Below are 21,281 nucleotides of genomic sequence, written 5' to 3' on the forward strand. Positions count from 1 at the left end.
TCGGTCTATGGGTGAATGACGGGTTTCTGACGAGCCTGATGGCTTGCATGACAGTGAAGCCACCAAGTCAGTCGCCGCAACTCTAATCGACATCCATGAAGAGTTGTAACACATTCACCAATACTTGGAGAGGATACATCCAGTTCCTGTGAGTCTGGTGAAGGGCCTAGGAGCCAGATCTTCCCAAAGCTAGCAACAATAGGTCGACATGAGGGCTATCGTCAAGGCTAAGTCACCGCGCTCAGGTCGAGTTTAGACAGCTCGGGACTCAAGAGGCGCGTGAGGAGGATTCATCATCGTAATGAGAGGTTACGTCGGGTTATCGATTCCTCTCCAGAGCGCAAATACCCGCAAGGCTAATTGCCATTGCCTAGACTGACGATTGCCTCATGCGTGGCCTTTGCCACAGGCGTCTTCCGGGCAGTCGAAAGTCATTTTCGATGCGTGCCCACCCTACGAGGTTGCCACTTCCCCTGATTAGGCACCTAGAACATCCAAATGGTCTGGCTCGAAGGCCGTCACTGCAACTTTTGTTTTCCGTCGAGGACGCCTCCTCAGTCAAGTACGACAGCGCTCAGTCAATTTCAGTTAGCCACGTATCTTTTTCAGGCGAGACATCAGTCGCTTCATTAAAATTGCAAACACCGACCACGAGCATTCTCAAGGAGACTATCCGCTGTCATGGGTGCGGAGCAACAACTCTCTCACCAGCTCTGTTACACTGGTGTTCAGTCCAAAACGCTATTCTGTGTCGGTGACAAAATGTGAAGTAGGGAGAGGTGATGAGATAGTGGACACGTGTTCGTCCATTCGTTCGCTTGAGCAAGAATCAGATATTCTCCTCAAAAGGCAGAGCCTAGGGTACTTGCGAGCGACTGATGACGTTGGATATGAGCTTCAGTCTCCAAAGCCCATAGTCGAGGGAGGCTCACGGTGCATTCTGTCGCTGGAAGATTTGTTTTCTGGAGATCACATCAAACTAGCACATCGGCATCGGATCAGCCTGGCCCTTCAATTGGCATGGGGCGTTACTCAACTCCTTCAGACTCCTTGGATCGACGCAACTTGGACGCGGAATGACTTTTCAATAATCACAAATCAACAACAAGGTCTAGTTGACGGCACTCTGTTCATTACGAAACAGTTCCAATCCCTCGGAGGTTCTGATATAATAAGTGCGCCCAGCGGAAAAATGGCACCTCATTCTCTCAGCATATTTTGCCTGAGCATCGCTCGCCTAGGCTAAGCATTGATAGAACTGGCCTCTGGCAAGCGTCTTGCGGGTCTGCAGGAACCGAGTGGCCCAGCAAGAACAGACCGTGATGTACAAGATTTCTTAACTGCTCGCCACCTCCTAGACACTGGCTTCGTGGTCGACCAGGAGTGTCAAGATTACAGCAACGTGGTCCGTGCTTGTCTGTACCAAGAAGTGAAGCGAGAGGAAGGCTATGGTGCGCAGAAGCTGAAGTCGCAGGACCCGTCATTCGAGAGAGATATGACTCGGGTTATTGTACAGCCTCTTTGCAATCTGTGCAGCGGCTCGTGGGGAGGTTCATTGGTAGCAGTGACGGCGTTTTAAGGATAGAAGGGGAAAATTGGAAATAATCAGCTTCTGAGAAACAGTACTCCAGCTCACCGCTCAGAGGGATCTCAGTCTCCAGTGACCTAAGCGAAGTAGTTACCGGTGACAAGTAACGGCAGGTATCCAGCCAGTACCGGGAAATGAAAGCCAAGTGAGGCCATGGAGCCGAAGGGGGGGTGGGGGAGGACAAGGCGGGGTTACGATCTGGTGGCACTTGCGCCTATGTAGTTTCTAGTGAGGCCTAGTGGCCTCACGCCTCTGGCCCACCAGCCCAAGTTGGCCTCCTTGCCCAGCCCCAAGCGCTTTCTCCAACTTGGGTCACCACCTCCCTCGTTTGGGCCTACCTTGTCCATATTATTACCTCGATACCTATCAGTGCAGCCATTGCACATTTCGGTTGAAAGACACCGCAGCACGAGTGCGAATCTCCCATTGTGTCTGTCATCCCCATCAGCTATCCCTGGTAGGTACGTCAACATCGGCCGCCCATACGGAAAAGTGACAAAGGTTCACGACACTACCCCAGACGATACACTAACGCGAACCAGTTCACCCTCGAGCGAGTCCTCCGAACTCGCTGCAAGCTCCTGGAACCGCGAGACCTCGCCGTTCCCTTTGTGGGTCAGGAAAGCCCTACTTGCCGCCGACCTCGACACATGCAAACAACCGCGGAAGGTGACCTTTGGAGAGAGCATTGGCCAAGCTTTGATGCTCGACGCAGACTTGGTGGGATGGATGATCCTTCGTGTCCCTTCAATACACAAGGGAGCAGCTTGGCTGCTTAATAACAGGAATCTTGGTGCTCTCCGCGAGGCATCTCAAGAGGACAGAGCCAAGGGCCAAGGCACACTTCCACCTTTTGGACCATGCGGAGGTCGTTACTTCTACCCAGTACATACCAACACAATGTCGCACAACGAGGGCGCTGTCATTGTGCGTCTCAACTTTTTAAAGTGGCTACCACTTTATGAGACCGAGAAGCCTTTCCAGGGCTTCATTAGTGTTCCAGAAGATGCCTAGGATCAACGCACGACCAACCTTGCTTTCCATAACGTCGAGGTCCATAGCCAGGATGTTCGAAACTTTCCGCCCCATTACTTTTCACCGAACAAGCAGGGCTTCATGTATCGCCTGTAAAAAATTGACCCAACTCATATCGCAGATCGCAAGAAGGTTGAAGAGCCGTATCTCCCAGAGTTGGAGGCCTTGCTCAAAGCTGAAGTGGAGGATGTTGACCGCGTCTTCTTCTGTGACTGCAGGGTCTGTTCTTTGTGGAAACGTGAAAGCCACCGGACACTGACAGCTTCTAGCTACGGAGGAACGCCCCCGAAATCGAAGGCACTGTCATCGACCTTAATGACTCAACCACATGGCTACGACCAGCGTTGCATGTGCATGTTGGCGTGTGCGACATTGTTCCTTTCAAGTAGGTCAATCTGACGTCGAACAAACAGACCGGAGTCCTCTGGCCGTGATGCGACAGATCCTAATTCAGCTTCCTTCGGACGCTGAATATCTACTACAGAGTCGCATTCGTGTCGTCAAGTAAGGGGACAACTCCACCCTTGTTTAGGCTGCTGAGCAATTGACATTCCACCTTCCAGCTTGTGGCGCCCGATCGTCGACTGCGTTAGAGACTATCCTCTAGCCATGCTCGATGGCGGTACCGTACTTCCATCAGATCTGGTGGAGGCCGATCATGTCAGACGGCATTACACAGGTTCGACAATATACTTGCAGCACAATGAACGGCAGGAATTCTTCCATATGAGCCGACAGACCAAGGACGAGGTTTTGATATTCAAGAATTTCGATTCCGCAGAGACGATAGCAGTTAGATGTATAATTGCCTTGGGATTTTGACCTCTTGCAACTGGTTTGTTCCCCTTAACGATAAATAGGTACATCCCATGCGTCATTCTAGGACCCTGCGATCCCTCCCTTATTCATTCCTAGACAAAGCATCGAAGTGAGAGCTTTGGTATTTACATACCCGTCCAACTGCGAAAGCGAGTTGTACGAGGAAAGGGCAATTCAAATGCAAGGATCTGCTGCGAATTAGACATTGATAAATTGGTCATGATTGGGCTTATGCAGCTTTGCAGATATCGGGATCGGGCATCGTGAATAGATCTGTTGCTACGGGCCGCCTGGCGCAGTTCTGTCCAAATTTCTATCGTTTACCTCCATGCTGCTCTATGGGCTAAGACACCAGAATCTGCTTGGGGGTTTAGCTCAGTTTTGATCTTTCGAATCTGGCGTTTGAGGGCTGAGTCAGCGTCAAGTTGCCCTGGCTTTGCTATGGCAGTTCACACGCTTCTTGCGCACGATTGATATCTTTCCACGACAGCATTCGGGCAACTCCTTTCTATAGAGCTGGAGAATGCGATACTGTCGAACGTGTATGGAAAATGGACCATGCCCATCCAAGCCCACAAAAGCTACCAAAAGCGGGTGCGTGGACTTATGGCGCAACAGGATAACGTCAAGTAGTTCACCAGGCGTCACTGAAACGACGCCACATAGCTCTACTGTTGAATGTGTGGATAAGTGCGCCTTGAGATTCGACATCGATCCGAAGCAATACGAGACCTGATCGTAAAGCCAGCGCCTACTGGGAGATCTCAAAATGGTTCAAGCTGGCTTCTTTCGTCTTCCGAAGTCCGGCTTTCCTGCACTGTGCCTTCGCCGCCTGGATCAGTTCAACCATTGCATTGGAGTCTTCGAGCGGATCTTTGATCCATTTGTACCCATTGAATGCCTCAGCATGAGGGCTTTGGCAGTGGTTTTCCAGCGGCAGCTCCGATCAATATACTATCAAAAGATCAGATATAGCTGCTCGCCAACAGTATTTCCGACATGTTCAACAAATTCACGAGCCACTCGACTCGCTCACGTTACGAAGATTGTGTAGACGCCAATAAATCACTTTACGAGCTACAGTTGCAGCTGCGCAATACCCCTGGGCCGACTCTCTTTTCGCGAGGCTGAAAGTGCGATGGGGGGCAATAGGGGCAAAAGGGGGAAGCACCACAGAACGGCTGTGATTGGCTGGGGGACTGGCAAGGGTCGAGTGACGTCACAGCTCGTCATTGATATCGGACACGGTGACGAGGTGGCCTCTTAGCCATCCAACTCGCCATGTTCTCTTGTGAGCCAGGCAGGCCAACTTCAACCCTTTTTCTACAGAGGATTTCAGCTGCTCAGCGACATTTCAAAATATTTTCCCACTTGACACCCACATTCTTACTTGAGAGTCTCTTCGATGGCGTCGACTGAACAATTGCATATCTCCAACCTCTTCTCCCTTCAAGGCCATGTCTGCCTTGTCACGGGTGGAGGTAAGAAGTGCCAGCGTTGAGATTAGGAAGTTGTAAAGTTGAATCTGACCAATTTGATCAGGAACTGGGATTGGATTGATGGCCACCCAAGCTCTAGCAGCAAACGGTAGGCCGCTAGAATGAAGAATCATAACGTGTTCCAGCTCGTCTGACCGAAATTCGCCATAGGTGCCAAAGTGTACATTACCGGACGGAGAAAGGATGTCCTCGAGAATGCCGCTCGCACGCACAGCCCACAGTCATCCAACACACTTCTCAATGGCGAAATCATTCCTATTGGGCCTTGCGACGTGACATCCAAGGAGTCCCTGGAGAAGTTAACTGTCGAGCTGGAATCCAAGGAGAAATATCTCTCCCTTGTCGTCGCCGCTGCAGGCGTTTCCGGCCCCAAGGGGTATCCAGACACCAGCGATGCCAAGCAGATGAAGGACAATCTGTGGAAAGAACAAGTTGAGGAATGGAAAGCGACGTACAACACCAACGTCATCAGTGTGTTTTTTTCCGTAGTATCCTTTTTGCCTCTTCTCCAATGTGCACCTCGAAATCTTGATGCAAGTGTTATCGTCATCTCCAGCATGTCCGGCCTCATGCGCCATGCTCAAGCACATTTTGCATACAATGCGGCAAAAGCAGCCACAGCGCATCTGTCGCGGATGATGTCGAAGGAATTTGCAAAAACCGGTGTCCGCGTGAATAGCATTGCCCCCGGGTATTTCCCGTCGGAGATGACGATGAAACAATCTGATGAGCGCAATAAAGCTCACATGCCGGCTGAAAAGGTCAAGGACAAGGGGCATGAGGTACCTGCCGGGCGTGCGGGGAGCGACGAGGAGATGGCCATGGGGGTTATTTTCCTCACGAAATGCGGATATGTTAATGGAGAGGTGTTGAAACTGGATGGAGGAGTTATGAACGAAGTTGGAGGTGGATGAGGGAGGGGTTATGAAAAGGGGTATGTAGTTTTAGCCATTCCCATGTGATGTGTGTTGTTCGATGCCGCTGGTCGTCAGATGTGGCTGCTACCACAGCGAGGGAAATGTCAGTGCTATAATGCCACACTTCCTCCACAGTGAGGTGAACCCAGCTTGGCCCAGATAGGTAGGCAATCGACAGTCGGGAGTTTCGGTTCATCTTCTGCGACTGGCCGTACTGGGTATGCCGACAAACATCATTCATTAACTAATCAGAACTGGGTTCGTACAGCGTGGGATTCTCTGTAATCTCGAAAAATAATCCCGGCATTTACACGGGCAAGGCCATCGCCGTCTCACACTACCCATCGGCTCCGGAACACCGTCTCTATTGCTTGGATTCTCCCCACACCACATTGTTTAGGTAAGAGCCCATGCGGAGAGAGAATATTTCCGACTTTGAAATTAAAGCATTATCCTCATATGGCTGACGCAGCGGGCAAGTTCCCCCCTTCTCTTTTGCAGGTCTTGCTAGGAAATGACTCGGCTCTCTCTATCGCGTGCGCGATACAGTAGCATATTTTTGTCGAGAAGCCGAGACTGAATCTATCGCGAATCACTCCCAACATGGCTGGTCTAGCCCTAGCTATATGGTGGGCTTGGCTACCAGTGGCCGGCCTGATCTTGCTCTGCGCTGCCGGTGTGTTCGTCATACAGCAAAGATTCAGGTCCGGCTTGAGGTGTATCCCTGGGCCGTTTGTTGCCTCCTTCACTGATCTCTGGCGTTTGCTGGCCGTATACAATGGCAGATTCGAGCTGGTTTCTCAAGCCCTGCATGATAAGTATGGTGACCTTGTGCGGGTAGGGCCAAACTGTGTCAGTGTGGGAGATTCGAGGGAGATCAGGCAGATCTACGGTATATCAAGGCTTTTCCAGAAGGTGTGGCAGCCCTGAAGAATCACATTTATTTTTGAACCTAGGGAGTGACAGAAAGGGCTCAACAGTCAGGGTATTACCGAGTAGCCCAGCCTGTGGTCAATGGCAGACCAGTCGCCTCACTCTTCATGATCACCGACGAGGACCAACACAAGACAGCAAAGCGACCGATTGCTCATGCATACGCCATGACGAGCTTGCTGGATTATGAGCCGTTTGTGGACAGCACTTCGAGAACATTAGTTGAACAATTGGCAACCCAGTTTGCCGATACTGGAAAGCTTTGCGACTTTGGTGAATGGCTCCAGTGGTACGCATTCGATGTCATCGGCGAAATGACATTCAGCAACAGATTCGGCTTCCTTGAACAATCCTGCGACGTCGGCAATATCATCAAGACACTGAACAAGTCTGGAGCTTACACAGCGATCGTTGGGCAAATGCCCTGGCTAGATTCCCTGCTGGCGAAAAACCGGTTGTGGGGATCAGCCTTCTCAAAGGACAAGCTGGGAGTGTCAAGGTTTGTCTTGAAGTTCTTGACGCCTCGGATTGACGAGGCAGATCGGGTACGACTTGGTGTAGACGGAGGGAAGTCCCCGCTTGACTTCAAGGACCGGACCGACTTCACGGCCAAGTTCATCTCGGCCTTTGACAAATACCATGGTTCGATCCCGCAATCACAATTGCTGGGCTGGTCACTCAGCAACATCAACGCAGGATCAGACACGAGTGCAATCACTCTACGAGCAATCTTTCGTAGGTTTTTTTTTTTCCCTGTTTCGGCAACCGTGGGAACAATATGGCAACGAATGCTGATGTCCGGACCTGCAAACAGATTTTCTGCTCCTCAATCCCTCTGCGATGGTGAGGCTGATGACTGAACTCGATTCGGTCTACTTGTCGCCCCTTCCGCAATGGCGGGAGACAAGTAGTCTGCCATATCTAGGTGCCGTTATCAAAGAAGCACTACGTCTCCACACGCCGGTCGGCCTCATTCTGGAGCGAATAGTCCCCGAAGGCGGAGTCACTCTCTGCGGCCACTTCTTCCCCGAAGGCACCATTGTCGGGTGCAATCCAGCTGTCATCCACAGGGACAAGCGGGTCTACGGCCGTCGGTACTCAGTAGACGAGTATCGTCCTGAGCGCTGGCTGGAGGCCGACGAGGAGGAAAAGGGTGAGATGGAGAGATGTTTCATGGCCTTTGGGAGCGGCAAGAGGACCTGCATCGGGAAGAACATCAGTTTGCTGGAAGTGCACAAGTTGGTGCCGCTTCTTTTGAAGCGCTTCAAGGTGGGTTGTTGTCTGTCTTCCTCTGCCCATCCGCTCGTCTATAATTTGCCTTGGGCTTGGTGAGCTTGCTGACCGAAACATTGGGCCGTTAGTTCCGACTCGTGGATCCCGAGAAGAAATTGACTATCTGGAACACGTTCTTCGTCCATCAGAAAGGTCTGGAGGTTTACATTGAGACTGCCTGATTCAAGTGAGCAATGTGGTACATGAATTATGGTCCATCTTGTTGCCTTGTTCGGCAGGAATGAAACGACAGCCCGCCACCGGGCAGGATTGATTGTGAGAATGTGTTCTGTCCTTATCCTCGTGCCGCTGGTCTAGGCGGTCCCCAAACATACATTGTGTGCGGCCCATTCTCCTGCACAGTCACCTCGGTCTCGCAATTCACCAAGTCTCCATCCGCGTAATGCTCTAGCTCGAACCCAGATTCATCATACCAGTAATCAAAGATTTGACTGCCGAGCACATGCCTGCCGACACCCCACGACAACTTGTAGCCCTTGGACTCGAGGTAGTTGTGCGCAAGTTGTTGGACGTCGTAGTCGTGAACTTCAAAGGCACTGTGCGCGACGTCGGGCTTCTCGCCGCCGCCCCGCGTCGGCTTGATGTAGAAGGAGTGGTGGTCAGTATACTCGAGGCCGCGGTCGATGTGGAAGAAAGACACGGCCTCCTTGCCCCCGATAGTCACTTTATCGCTAAATGCCAGGGACAAGTGGCCCGTGTACCAGTCAACCATGTCCTGGTACTTGCCCGGCGGATAGCTCACGCCGTAATGGCCCCATTTGTGCACAGGCGCCGGGCCCATCTGGAAGCGCTGGAACTTGCCCACTCTGCGCTTCTCGTCGCCGTAGTTGACCACCAGCTTCTGCAGGTTCTTCTCCGCCGCGGTCTCGCTGGACTTCTCGCGGATCCCGTGCACCAAGTGCACCAGATGCCCGATGGGGTCGGTCAACGTTATGATGCTTCCTCCTCCAGGCGCGTCTAGTTTGCTGATCGCCGATGCCCCGGGAATTTTACTCGCCTTCTCGAGCTCCGCCTCCGACTCAACCAGGTATGCCGCGCCGCCGAACCTGGCTACGCCGTCCTCTGCGCGCCGCGCGACATAACAGTACGGGTCTGGTCCGTACCCCTTGAAGAATATGACCTCGTCGTCTCGCTGCTCGGCCACTTCGAACCCAAAGTCCAGCAGGAACTTAGAGGCTTTGTGCACATCTTGGTGGTAATAAGTCACGAAGGCCGTCTTGATGAGCCGGACGCGCTCATCGTCCAGGGCGATGGCCATCGTATATCTTCGTTGTTGCTGTTGTTGTTGATGTTGTTGCTGTTGTACCTGCTGGATGAATTGTCGATACTATTGTGCCAAAATCGGTTCGGTTCTCTCTGTTCTTCCAGAAGGGTTTTGACAGCGGTTGTTGCTGGTAGATATGCTTCACATACAAACGCTTTCAACACAGAACCTCAGTCTGGAAATTTGTCAGCCTTGTCAAAGAAGATCGAAGACGTTGATAGACGCACAGCCCGCACAATGGGGGAGGGCATCTCACTCAGACGGAAGCAATACCGCGATCTGCACACTACAGTACAGGCTTCACTCCTTACCAAGACCCGGAACATCCACGGCACATCCGGCGGATGGCCAAAACTCCAGCGACCGCGCGGTTTGTCTAACTACCCCACGGGGTGCCGCGGCATTCGCCCCTTTTTGGACGAACGCCGTCCTTATTACACTCTGTCCTTGAGATTCTCACTGGCCCGGGGGTGGTTCCCCACTTTCATTGGAGCTTGATGGAGAGGAGATCGGATACCGTGGAACTCGTACATGGCGCGGGCTGTGATGGAATAATTTCCGGCACGAGGATGGGACGCTCCAGGTTTACAAACAGATTTCAAAGATGAATATACTCATTTGGCTTCTCTCAGTGCGCTATTTAACTTGAGGTCGTAAGTCGTTTGAAATGGGGATCTACTGCGGAGGACAAAGAAGCACATGCATCACCTTTCTCAGCCTTGATGCGGGGTCTGAGACAAGACGTTTGCATCTCCAGCAGACAAAATGGTCCGGCCTCACCAGTATAGCTCCGTCTTCTTCGACGCCCCTGACTTTCTCCCAATCCCAATAAGCATCAAAGTATTCGAGTCCTCTGCCTATTCCGTAGCCTTTTACAGGGACCCCGTCTTCCCGCGAGATGTCCTGTGCTGCCTGTAACCAGCCTTTACCGCCAACGCCTGTGAAGAGAACAAACTGGCCGTGTCCAGCCAGGTCTAGTGTAGATACCCGCTCGGATTGGCCATCTTTCACCACCCACGCGTGCGGTAGATGAAAGCCGGGAAAGGTTGAGATTACTTGTTGCTTCAGCAAGTTCACTCCGTGAAGATTGGGCGGACTGTCGTTATCCTCGACTAAGCGAAGCGGAGACATCGAATAGATCTGATTCATCTGAATTCCCAAGGCATTGAATTCGTCGTCGGTTTCCTCAATTATACTGCGCAGTTCCTTTCTCAGGCGCGTGCCTTCGACGCTTGCGGCTTGCAGTGCCCCGGACACAACTGCCCGCTCTTCCTTGGTTGAGCCCATCAATTGCCACAACTTTCTGTGAATCAGCATTCCATCATTAGCTCTCCTCACAATCCCATCACCAACCGGCTTTCGTTCGAGGGTAAGGCTTTCAAGGATAGAAGGATCCGCTATACCTCTCAGGACGTACGCCAGTTTCCAAGCAATATTGAAAGCATCGCTGATGCAAGTGTTTGACCCGAGCCCATTGATTGGAGGATGCCGATGAACAGCATCGCCGATGCAGAATACGTTACCTTTCTGCCATGTCCGGGCCACTTGATCATTGATAGTCCATCGTGAAAAGCTCAAAAGCTCGATTCGGATCGAGCTGTCGCCGATCATCTGGTGCAATCGCCGAATAACATCTTCTGCACAAGGCTCGTAGTGGACATCTTGTTTCGCATTGTGCATCGAAACAAGGAATTCATTCCACGGCCTTACCATCCTAATGGACCCATGAGACGACCAGTCCGGTGCGTCCGGATCCAGTATCCATGCCATAGATCCTGGACGATGGGTGAAATATTTGCTCAGATCTGCTTTGATGTGGACGCCAAATGCATTACTCAGCTGCTTTCCATCAATGGGTATTCCGAGACTGGAGATGACAGAACTCCTTGCCCCGTCAGCACCAACTAGATATTGAGCAGTGATGTTGTAAGTTTCGGAGGTGATCCGATTGCGGACTGATGTTACAACCCGTCCATCTGGAAGTTGGATCTGTGAAAGGAACTCAGTAGAGAATCGAAACTCTACTCCCAGCTTTGTGGCTTCTTCAACGAGGATGGGCTCAAGCACGCTTTGCGGGAGGTCAGACATCTCACATGGACTTGCAACAAGGTACTCTCCAATGCGATCTGGTTTGGTTCCCCAAGCGTGGACTCGGCCATACTCCTCGCCATTGAGGGTGTGTAACCATGCCACATGCGCGATTTGCTCCTTGGTCGACGCGACTGTCTTCGCGATGTCTTCAACTCCAGCATCGCGAAGCACCTCCATTGCACGCTGGTTGAAAATATGCGCCCTTGGGGTGTTGGCTGTGCCTCGATGGCGAGATATCACGACCGACCGGATTCCATAGCGACCGAGCAACAGGGCGGTCGTGGCGCCGGCAGGACCGGCGCCTATGATGAGAACCGGAGTCGAAATATCTTGAAGCAGGCGTCAGCACTTGAATAGATCCATATCTTGTCTCAGAACCAAGCTCACTATGGCAAATTCCGTCAGTGGCCATCATGGCAGATATTGTTTCCCTATCAGAGACCTATATTCAGACTGGCCGGAATATGGGCAGTATCCAGTGTGCCGCGCATGAGGGTGTGGTAAATATCACAAAGCCCAAAGGTATCCATCAACAACTCACTATTGAAGGGCGAATCAGAGAGGCGCAGAAATCAAACACGAGTCCCGATGATGGAAACTGTCCCGAATATAATAAGCTCTCATCATGTTTAGCTCGTGCTGACAGGCTGTGGCTACCGCGGTGAAACCTTTTACAATCCACATGATGTGATGGCATGCGGAAGATATCAGACAGGACGGCAGGGAGTCGGATGTTGGTCACGGCGTTCCGAGGTTGAGCTAATGGCCGTTCCCCACATCAAAACACCAACTTCCAGCTGCTGATGACTATGGTGACTAAACACACCATCCACAAGCCCTTCAGGGTGGAGAGCACGTAATTACGGACAATTCAACGCCAGAAATAAGCACGGGTCTTACAGCCCTCTTCCCTAAGTGGGCCTTTGAGAATCGTATATCATTGCCATCCATCACTGCTTTTCGGAGCAGAAATTAAAACTCAGTCCTCTATATTCGTGCATGCCATTATCTCTCTATATTGTGAGCGCAATTGCGAAACAATGAACAGAAAACAGAACGCAGTGTGTCATCTCTCTGGGCTATAATCCTAGGATAAGCTGACTGTTCTGGCAGACTCAGCAGCCATTCAACGTTGTGGTGGTCGGAGCGGGCATTGGTAAGACCATCGTCCTGACCTTTGTGCCTATCTCATGAGTCCCAGGGGGCCTTGCCGCCGCAGTATCGTGTCTACGGGGAGGATGCGAAGTGACAATTTTGGAGAAAGCTCCAGAAATATCCCCGGTACGCGCGTCCAGGGCTCTCTATCTACACTTCTGATAGTGTCATTCAGATAGGTGCCGGCATTCAGATTCCGCCAAATGCAGCACGTGTCGTTCAACATTTTGGACTCGAGCAAAAGCTTCGGGACGCTGGAGCCGTTCAAATAAATGCAAACCACCTCAAGCGCTATAAAGATGGCAAGATCCTCTGTAGCAGGATAGGTGGGGAGAAGATGGTCAGAGATTTCAATGGTCCGTGGTTGTAAGTTGGACCGAATATCCATGGTTGAGATGATGTTACTGAAATATCTGTAGTGTGATCCATCGGGCGGACTATCATGGCGTACTCCTGGATGAGGCTGTTCGACTAGGGGCCAAACTTCGACTCAACGCGGAAGCGGTTGATATTAAAGCCTCCATGGAAAATCCACACGTGGTCCTCCAAACGGGTGAAATTGTCCATGCAGATGTAATAATCGGGGCAGATGGTATGCGAAACGCCTCAAATCCTGTTTGGGATGTTGACAATCACCCTCTAAGGTCTCTGGTCCGCGATCCGAGACATAGTTCTAGGGCATTCCTCTCCTCCAGAGCCCACCGGGGACCTTGCATACCGCGGAACTTTTTCTAGAGCGCAACTAGAAGCGTTTCAGGATCCACAGATCGAAGAACTCATCAACTCACGCTGCACGTACAACTGGATGGGACCAGACCGGCACAGCGTCTTCTATCCAGTAAAAAATGGCACTGCCTTCAATCTAGTTCTCATGTTAGTGTGGGAACCATCCTACACAGATTATCTGCTGACGGTAACAGTCGCCCTGATAATCTGCCTCCGGGGTCCAGAACAGAAGCTGGTGACATTGGTGAGATGCGAATGACATATCAAGGCTGGGATCCTGTGTTGGTGGTGCCCTTCACTGGCTCACCCTGGGCTTTACTGACATTTACTTAGTCTTGCCAAAATCATATCATGTCATAACAGTGTCTTGAAGTGGAAGTTGTGTCATCATGAAGGTATGTATCCCGCAACAGTCTCGGAATTTTGCAGCCAGTTTATCGCAAACATTCGTTTACTCTGTCATAACGGTCGAGACTGACAACAATTCAGAGCTCCGCACTTGGGTCAAGGACAATATTGTGCTCATTGGGGATGCATCCCATCCAACCCTTCCCTATCAGGCGCAGGGAGCTGCAATGGCCGCAGAGGACGGCCTGGTGCTGGGGCTTCTACTAGGCCGACTACAAGCCAGCGACAGAATCCCAGGTCAAGAGAAACGAGCGTGCATAAACTCTGTTCTTCGACTATTTGAGTCGCTCCGGAAGAAGCGAACAACGGTTAATGTCAAAGGAGCCGTGGCCAACCGATATATGTGTAAGTGCTCGTGAATCTTGTAGCGTTTTGGTTCCCCAAAACTCTTGTGTACAGCGTGATGTTGAACTTTGTGCAGATCACATGCATGATGGGCCGGAACAAGAAGCCCGAGACAGAGAGCTGAGCGAAGTGGACTGGCAAAAGCCGTCCAGGTGGGGTTGGGCCGATATGAATTACCAAAGAAAGATGTTGGGCTTCGACTCCGTGGCAGATACTAACCGAGCATTTGAAGTGTGGCTCTCGGAACAAGAGAAATAGAAAGGGCATCGGATATACTGCTCTATGGTACATCCTGCACGCAATCTGTCCTAAATCCTTTGGACCACCGAGCATCCCGCCCTTTTTCTCCACGATGAAACGGGCTTTGCAGCCTCGTCACGTGATAGACCTTTGATACCGGGTACATCTATTGTTTCCGCGACGAAACTCGTGATTTCAGAATTACTTCGCACCAACTCTGCAACAGTGCAAGTAATTCTGCGATTTTTTGTTTTCTCACGCTTATTGCACCTCCCTGCTGTTCTCCTCATTTGAGTGCTTCCCATGGTGCGGGAAGATCGGCATCTCTGGTGGATCTCGAGCGGCGGGAGGGAGGTTCTAATTAGCTCGTTGCACAAGCCATGCCCGGGTCGGCGCCAGGCCCCTTTAAGGTCAGCCCCCGCTTGCTGTCGATGCTTAGGCTGATTCAGGCGAACTTCATTCCTGCTTGGACATGCGTATAGCAGCACCTTTTAGCAAATGGGATATGTCCTTCTCCGCACTTTCCCCTGTAAGCGACCACTTCATTTGGCGTCCTCACCTTCTTCGGCATCTTCTGAACAAGATGAGGAGGTTCTTGAGATTGTCGATGCGAGATTCCGCTCTCCCCCCACGCTTTTCACTACTCTACACTACCACACTCAACTTCAAAATTGATTCTGGAATATTTTTTTCGACATGCAGGGATTCTATGCTGGCCCGACGAGTGATATTCTGATTGCACAGCATACTTTCGAAGAGTCAACCCCCCAAATTCATTCCCCATACCCTCTATGGCCTCATCGGGCTTGTGAGGAGTGCAAAAGGTGAGCTGGGAGTAGCCGAATAAGGACTCTTCCAACAGCTAATGCCTTTGTTTGTATAGAAAGAAGACTAAATGTGGGTTCCCTTTTTTTGGCGATGCCTAGTAATTACACCTCGTCAAACTGCGTTCTTGGGCGCTCTGTCATTTCCTCTCTTCTCAACTCTGACGCATCGCGACCCTTTCAGGTGACATGAGACGGCCCAGTTGTACATTGTGTCTACGGGTTGGCAGCCAATGTATCTTCCCAACCAAGAGAAAACGACCGGAGCGGTGCGGCCAAGGGAACCGTTACGTGAGAAGAAGACATAAGGAAACTGGTCCAGAGAGATTTCCAGAGGCGTCATCCGGTATGACCGTCGGGGACGTCTTGTCAAGAACGCGACTAAATGTGAGTTATGCCGTAGATGGCCTTGCAGATACTACGAAAACCGCTCCCGCGAAGATAAAGCCACAAAGCATATTGGCGGAGAATGATGGGAGCGTCGCAAACTCTGCTCGTCGCTATCAGGAACAGGTTGCAAATATCTCCAGCCCATTGTCTCTAGGTGGCCCCGAGGAAATTGCTTATCCTAGAAGCACCGAGAAATCAATTTTCAACACACCGCTCGGTGCTGATTACAACCTCCACTACAACTTCAGCCCGTCATTATCAGAAATTCTTCTCGAGGGCGACTTTACTAGGCAACATTTTTCGCCCTTGAGTGAGCAATATTCAAACCTCGAGACTCAGCTAGGAACTTCACTTAGTCCGCGAGATGTCGATCGTAATAGAGAAGCGGATCAAACAAGACGATTAGCATCGGAGACAAATCTGGTATTTGCAGGACCTCCCCTACTTCAGACGTCTGAATCCAAAATGTACACCTTGACAGTTCCGGGCAAACTTGTGAGACAATTGTTAGAATGCCCAGTCTCGTTCTCAGAATTGGACTAATTGACCGCAGGGTCGATATCTTCTTCGACCGTGTGAGCGGCTTCGTACCGATATTTCATCGACCTCAATTCTATGCTCGGTACTTCCACAGGAGACGGGAAGACGCGATCGGGCAACTCTTATCTCTTGAAACTGCTCTCATTATGAACAGCATTATGTCTCTAGCAGCTCGCTTTTCAAATGCGGCCAGCTTTGCTAATATTGCGCCGCCTTGCCGTGGCGAACAGTTTGCTAAAGAAGCTCAGTCTATCTATGCAGATGCAACTCGGCTTCAGGGAGACGGGTTCTCTCCTAACTTACAGTACTTGCAAGGTTGCATCCTCCTGTCCTTCTACCACAACACAAATTCCTCCAACTCATTCGGGTGGACACTCACAGGCGTTTGTATTCGACTGGCGTACGATTTGGGAATCGATATTATCGACGAGGATATCTGCGAACAGCCTAACTCGTTCGAAAATCAGTGGACATCGCCAGAAGAATGGGTCACCCGAGAAGAACTCCGACGCGTTTGGTGGTCAGTCTGGGAACTTGACACTTTTGCATCCACCGTGGCCCAGCGACCGTACACGATTGATCGAAATAAAATGCATGTCCTGCTTCCGTGCTCTGATGAGCGATGGTTCAATGAGCAACCGATCGCATCCGCACCAATGGGTCCTACTCCAGCAACCGCATGGAAGAGCCTGCAGGGTTCGCCGAACCAAGATGAAAGAGCTTGGTTTCTCGTTGCCAACTTCCTGATGGCATTGGCATACGATCTGAAAGCACAGAGAATAGTTTCTCCGCAAGCCAGGGCCGAGATACGGAGTGCTCTCACTTGCTTCAGCTTGAACTTGCCGAGCCAATTCCGACTGAATCCGAACATCTTTGTTTTCAACGACCTGACATTCGCGAGGAGCAACTGGATCATAACTACGAACATCATTCTGCAAAGGTGAGTCGTGCGAGCCAATGCCATCTCTCCTGGGCATTGCTGAAGACGTGAAATATGCTTAATTCTCAAATCAACGTCAGTGCACGCACCTACGAAGCTCTCACGATTTCTTCATACGAAGACACCGCACGGTCGCCGTCAGCCTCACCGACCAGCGTGACGGCTAGCGGAGAAGAACATCGAGCCACCTCCCAAAAATGCGTCCGGCATGCACATGAAGTTGTTAGGGCGATAAAGGCTTGGTCACCGGATTACATTGCTTACTCATCGCCGTTCATTGTCTGCTCGTTGGTTGGGCCCGCAGCTATGCATATTTTGCAGGCCAACTCCGAGGGCTCTACTGCTCTTAGCAGCCTGAACCGCGATGTTGTCTACCTTGGAATTGCACAGTTCGCCAGACACTGGGGTATTGGGTCGATTATGCTAGGTTTGTCTTTCAGTCCCTTCGAGCTTGTATCCAAATCTGACGTATCCAGACCTCACTCAGGCTTTGAACAAGCTGATCGGAGTTGACTCAACATCATTGACCGCTCGGGAACAGGAGTTGGCAATCCGATATGCTCAAATTGCACCGAGCATCAGGGGCAAACCTCGCTCAGCGTGCTTGCCGCCTTGTTCGACTGTGTAGCTTGAAGAGTTTGTCCTCGGAATGGTCGTCTACATGTTCCGAGCACTCCGGGCAAGCAATGGGGATACGAGCAACGATTCAATGATATCGATCTGGGAGTTTTGGATGCAACAATTTGCCAGACAAGCATTTTCCTAGAACCTAGAACCCTTCCAAGCGATCCTATGATCCTGGATGTGTGGATTCCGGCAATACGGTCCTCATCCAACATGACCATGCAGGTACCGTTTCTCGGTCGCTTCATGGGTCCCGATGGCGCTATGGTCACATAATATCTGTTGAGCCGCCCGGTGTTCGGTGTAACTCTTGGGACCGTAATACTCCTGCAACAGCCCAGCAAGATCGAACCTACCCGAAGCGGTTATGTGGAGGCTGTAGCTTGATTCGTGGATAGTAATTTGGAGTCTGTCACTGCTCTCACCCCATGGGGAGCCATGCTACGTCCATGTAACGTCCATGTACATGAGTGGAGGTCAAAACCCCGGACATTGCATTCTCGATGCTGAATCCCGTGAAACACCGCGACTAGCTCTTCTTGTGGAGTTTTGCGAAAGTGAGACTCTGTGCAACTGGCTCCATGGTTCTTCTGAGGCATGGCGCTGAAGATCAAAAAGATAACGAGGGCATTCTGTGCCTGCCATCAGAAGCTTTTCTAGGCCGCTTTTCAACATTCGACGGCGAAGAAAGTTCTATTTGTGAACGAAATCATCACAGAATGAATAGTGAAGCTCAGGGAGAGAAATCCAGCATGTCCAAAGAAGAGCTCGCCGAGCACCACGAGAGCTCCAAGGTCACGGCTGCGCACAACAGTGTTGGTATCACACTTGTCCCCGCGCCCTCAGCTGACCCCCGCGATCCACTGGTACGCCCTTTGTTCCTTTCCAATCCCCTCTGCTCGTTGATGCTGGTGACTCATGTCTTTGGATAGAACTGGTCGAGGAGAAGGAAGATTCTGACCCTTTTCATTGTTTCATTCTCCGGTTTCACTGGGACTCTTCAGGCTGTGGGCAACGTGTCGAGTGTATTCCAGCAAGGGGCGTTGTATAACAAGACTCCAGTCGAGATCACATATTCAGTAAGACGCAGATACCTGTCAAAATAGGAGGTTCAGATGTCTGGGCGGTATTGCTGACTCGCATTTATCAGGTCTCTGCCGCCACTGCCGGACTCTGCGCAGGGCCTCTTTTCTGGTCGCCTGTCTCGAGAAGGATTGGCCGCGGTGGCAGCATCCTATGGGCGACAGCACTCACGCTCGCCTGTACTGTTTGGGCGGCGACATGCACAGGTCCTGGAGATTACTACAGCTTCGTCCTGTCCAGGTTGTTTGGCTGCTTAGCTGGCTCCTGCGCGACGACGGGTAAGCTCGCACTGTTGATTCTGTCGTCAATGCTCGCACTGCTGCTAACACAGGTGAATGGCCAGTCGGTGCGAGCTACATCACTGATACCTTCTTCTTGCACCAGCGTGGGAAATGCTTCGCTTTCTACAATGTGATGATCCTCCTTGGGTAAGAATATCGACATTGCAGAATTTTAACGAGCATCCTTCTTTTTGCTAACCTAGCATATCAGAACGCTTGCAGGGCCGACCTTCTCGGGCTTCATCGTCGGCAACGGCGCTCCTTGGGCCAATGAGTACTGGTACAACGTCGGACTTGAAGGATTTGTGATTCTCTTGATATTCTTCTTTCTGGAGGAAACCGGCTGGACGAGACCTGGAAGGCCAGCGTATCCCGTGTCTGCCACCTCGTTCATTCGACGATCCATCGATGTCTATCTGTTTAGGAGGCCCAACGTGGCCGAAGGGATGACGAATATGGAAGCGGTTAGTACACTGCATTCGTTTATATGATGTCGTTGCCGATATTGTTAGCTCCGCCTGGCTACCGTGCCTATCCGCATTGGAATCCACCCTGTCGGGATCCTAGGCGGGCTATTCTTGATGATCGTTTTCGGATGGTGAGTTCTTCCGGCGGACCAGCTACGGATATCAAAATCCTGATGCGAATGTTCACAGGGGCGTCGGGGTCAACAATTTGCTCGCGGTCTTCTTACAGTCGCCCGTGAGCGATAAGGGATATAGTTTCACCCCAAATCAGAATGCAGAATGTGGGTGAGCTTTTTAATAGCGCTTCAGCCCCCCTTTCAGCCTTGCTTTGCCGATTGATGCTTTGCACAGTCACCTTCGCTGCCTGGACCGGGTGCATAACTGGCCAACTATATGGCCTCGCCTTCAACGACAGACTCCCCCTCTGGATCTGTCGAAGGACTGGTGGCATCTGGAAGCCCGAATTCCGTCTCCATGCGCTGTGGTTCCCGACATTCGTCTGTCTGAACGTCGGCTTGGGCCTGTTTGGCGCCGCCCTGCAATACCACCTGCATTACATGGTCGCCGCCGTGGGTAACTTCCTGCTCAATTTCTCCTCGAACGTGGCCGTGCCCGTCATTGTCAACTATGAGGTCGAGTGCTTCACCAAGTATCCCGTGGAGGCCGCCACGATCATGAACTTCTACAGGACGGTCTTTGGCATCGCGATTCCGTTCTTTATCGATGGCTGGGAGGCCGAGGTCGGCGTCGGCTGGGTCTTTGGCATGATGGCCTTTGTGTCCCTTGCGGCTTTCTGCCTGGTCATTGTCCTCATGATTGCTGGACATCGTATCTATCAGGGACCTACGCAACGCAGTAGGTACAAAGGAATTGGAGTAGCTGAATGCCTTGTTCTATTCACGTAGCCCTATTAACAACGACTCAACGCTTGAGAAAAAGGAAGAGTTCTCTCTCAGCCGATTCAGGTGAGAGGAGACTCTTATAGCTTCCCCTCTTTCTGTCACGTGAAAAGGGTAAGGCAGCGTTAATCGATAGCCTTGTGCCTCAACCGTCCTTTACCTTATTCTTTCCTTTTCTTTCTATATCGTCCACCCGATTCGGGTGAAGGGCGTAGAGTACTTAGGGATAACGGTGAGTTCGTGATAGTTGCCCCCCCTCTAAAAAGCGGCTCGCCCTCGAGTCGCTGCGAGTATAAAGACAGCCTTGATCCATCGTATGGATAGGCCGTCTTAATTATTAATGACGAAGACAATGATATAGTAGTTGAATAGTCATTCACTAACAATAGTAAGTAATTAAATTCCCACCCGATTTAGATGAGATAGCCGTTTTATATTATTATAGTAATGCGGGTGAGATTTAATTCACTTTAGCCTTTACTTTGGTTCTTAAGCCCTTTACTATGGCTTTCTTCGTCTCTTTCTTTCTCGTTTAGATTAATTATAAGATATGTAAGTATTACTTATCTCACTCGAGTAAGAGACGCTACTGATATATATATAGTCTCTTACGTACGAGGAAGTTCAGCTAAACACTTAGTCCTAGTTAGGCTATAGTGCCAGCCTTATTAATAAGAATTATGAGTTCTATAATATTAGAATAATGACAGCGTACTAACGAAAGAAGCGCTTTCCGCGGTTTTACGGATCCTCCGTCTACTTCTAGCTCGGAGCCAGTTTTTTCTACCTTGCCCTGCGACTAAACTTAGTCTAAGTCGTGTAGGTTTTACTCTCATTCCCGGTCTAGCGCTAGCTACGTTGCCGTAAGTGAGAATTTAGCTAAGATTAATGGTATACTAAATAAATTAGGTCCCCGTTAA

At 50.9% G+C, this 21,281-nt stretch overlaps 7 protein-coding genes across 7 annotated transcripts; 5 read left to right on the forward strand and 2 right to left on the reverse strand.

The window, feature by feature from the left end:
- Window positions 1–4,847: 4,847 nt before the first annotated feature.
- On the forward strand, window positions 4,848–5,855 carry Z519_01870 (uncharacterized protein; the record flags this gene model as incomplete). The annotated part of the gene is made up of 3 exons (XM_016759627.1): window positions 4,848–4,923; window positions 4,985–5,029; window positions 5,092–5,855. 3 exons carry the CDS (start codon window positions 4,848–4,850, stop codon window positions 5,853–5,855), a joined length of 885 nt encoding a protein of 294 aa, XP_016624955.1.
- Window positions 5,856–6,461: 606 nt separating this feature from the next.
- Window positions 6,462–8,245, forward strand: Z519_01871 (uncharacterized protein; the record flags this gene model as incomplete). Its single annotated transcript, XM_016759628.1, has 4 exons — window positions 6,462–6,750; window positions 6,825–7,526; window positions 7,606–8,060; window positions 8,153–8,245. 4 exons carry the CDS (start codon window positions 6,462–6,464, stop codon window positions 8,243–8,245), a joined length of 1,539 nt encoding a protein of 512 aa, XP_016624956.1.
- Window positions 8,246–8,358: 113 nt separating this feature from the next.
- Z519_01872 (uncharacterized protein) lies at window positions 8,359–9,342 on the reverse strand (the record flags this gene model as incomplete). The annotated part of the gene is made up of 1 exon (XM_016759629.1): window positions 8,359–9,342. The coding sequence occupies one exon, from the start codon at window positions 9,340–9,342 to the stop codon at window positions 8,359–8,361; it is 984 nt and encodes a 327-aa protein (XP_016624957.1).
- Window positions 9,343–10,023: 681 nt separating this feature from the next.
- Z519_01873 (uncharacterized protein) lies at window positions 10,024–11,851 on the reverse strand (the record flags this gene model as incomplete). Its single annotated transcript, XM_016759630.1, has 2 exons — window positions 10,024–11,768; window positions 11,827–11,851. The coding sequence occupies 2 exons, from the start codon at window positions 11,849–11,851 to the stop codon at window positions 10,024–10,026; spliced, it is 1,770 nt and encodes a 589-aa protein (XP_016624958.1).
- A 628-nt stretch (window positions 11,852–12,479) lies between these two features.
- Window positions 12,480–14,331, forward strand: Z519_01874 (uncharacterized protein; the record flags this gene model as incomplete). The annotated part of the gene is made up of 10 exons (XM_016759631.1): window positions 12,480–12,500; window positions 12,553–12,595; window positions 12,641–12,720; window positions 12,770–12,960; window positions 13,014–13,186; window positions 13,239–13,473; window positions 13,515–13,601; window positions 13,654–13,715; window positions 13,810–14,073; window positions 14,150–14,331. The coding sequence occupies 10 exons, from the start codon at window positions 12,480–12,482 to the stop codon at window positions 14,329–14,331; spliced, it is 1,338 nt and encodes a 445-aa protein (XP_016624959.1).
- A 1,154-nt stretch (window positions 14,332–15,485) lies between these two features.
- On the forward strand, window positions 15,486–17,635 carry Z519_01875 (uncharacterized protein; the record flags this gene model as incomplete). Its single annotated transcript, XM_016759632.1, has 4 exons — window positions 15,486–16,033; window positions 16,081–17,007; window positions 17,088–17,434; window positions 17,484–17,635. The coding sequence occupies 4 exons, from the start codon at window positions 15,486–15,488 to the stop codon at window positions 17,633–17,635; spliced, it is 1,974 nt and encodes a 657-aa protein (XP_016624960.1).
- Window positions 17,636–18,383: 748 nt separating this feature from the next.
- Z519_01876 (uncharacterized protein) lies at window positions 18,384–20,367 on the forward strand (the record flags this gene model as incomplete). Its single annotated transcript, XM_016759633.1, has 8 exons — window positions 18,384–18,497; window positions 18,564–18,710; window positions 18,782–18,992; window positions 19,058–19,142; window positions 19,207–19,459; window positions 19,508–19,593; window positions 19,652–19,743; window positions 19,814–20,367. 8 exons carry the CDS (start codon window positions 18,384–18,386, stop codon window positions 20,365–20,367), a joined length of 1,542 nt encoding a protein of 513 aa, XP_016624961.1.
- Between the last annotated feature and the right edge of the window lie 914 nt (window positions 20,368–21,281).

Source organism: Cladophialophora bantiana, assembly GCF_000835475.1.
Source record: "Cladophialophora bantiana CBS 173.52 unplaced genomic scaffold supercont1.2, whole genome shotgun sequence".
NCBI classification, from domain to species: domain Eukaryota; kingdom Fungi; phylum Ascomycota; class Eurotiomycetes; order Chaetothyriales; family Herpotrichiellaceae; genus Cladophialophora; species Cladophialophora bantiana.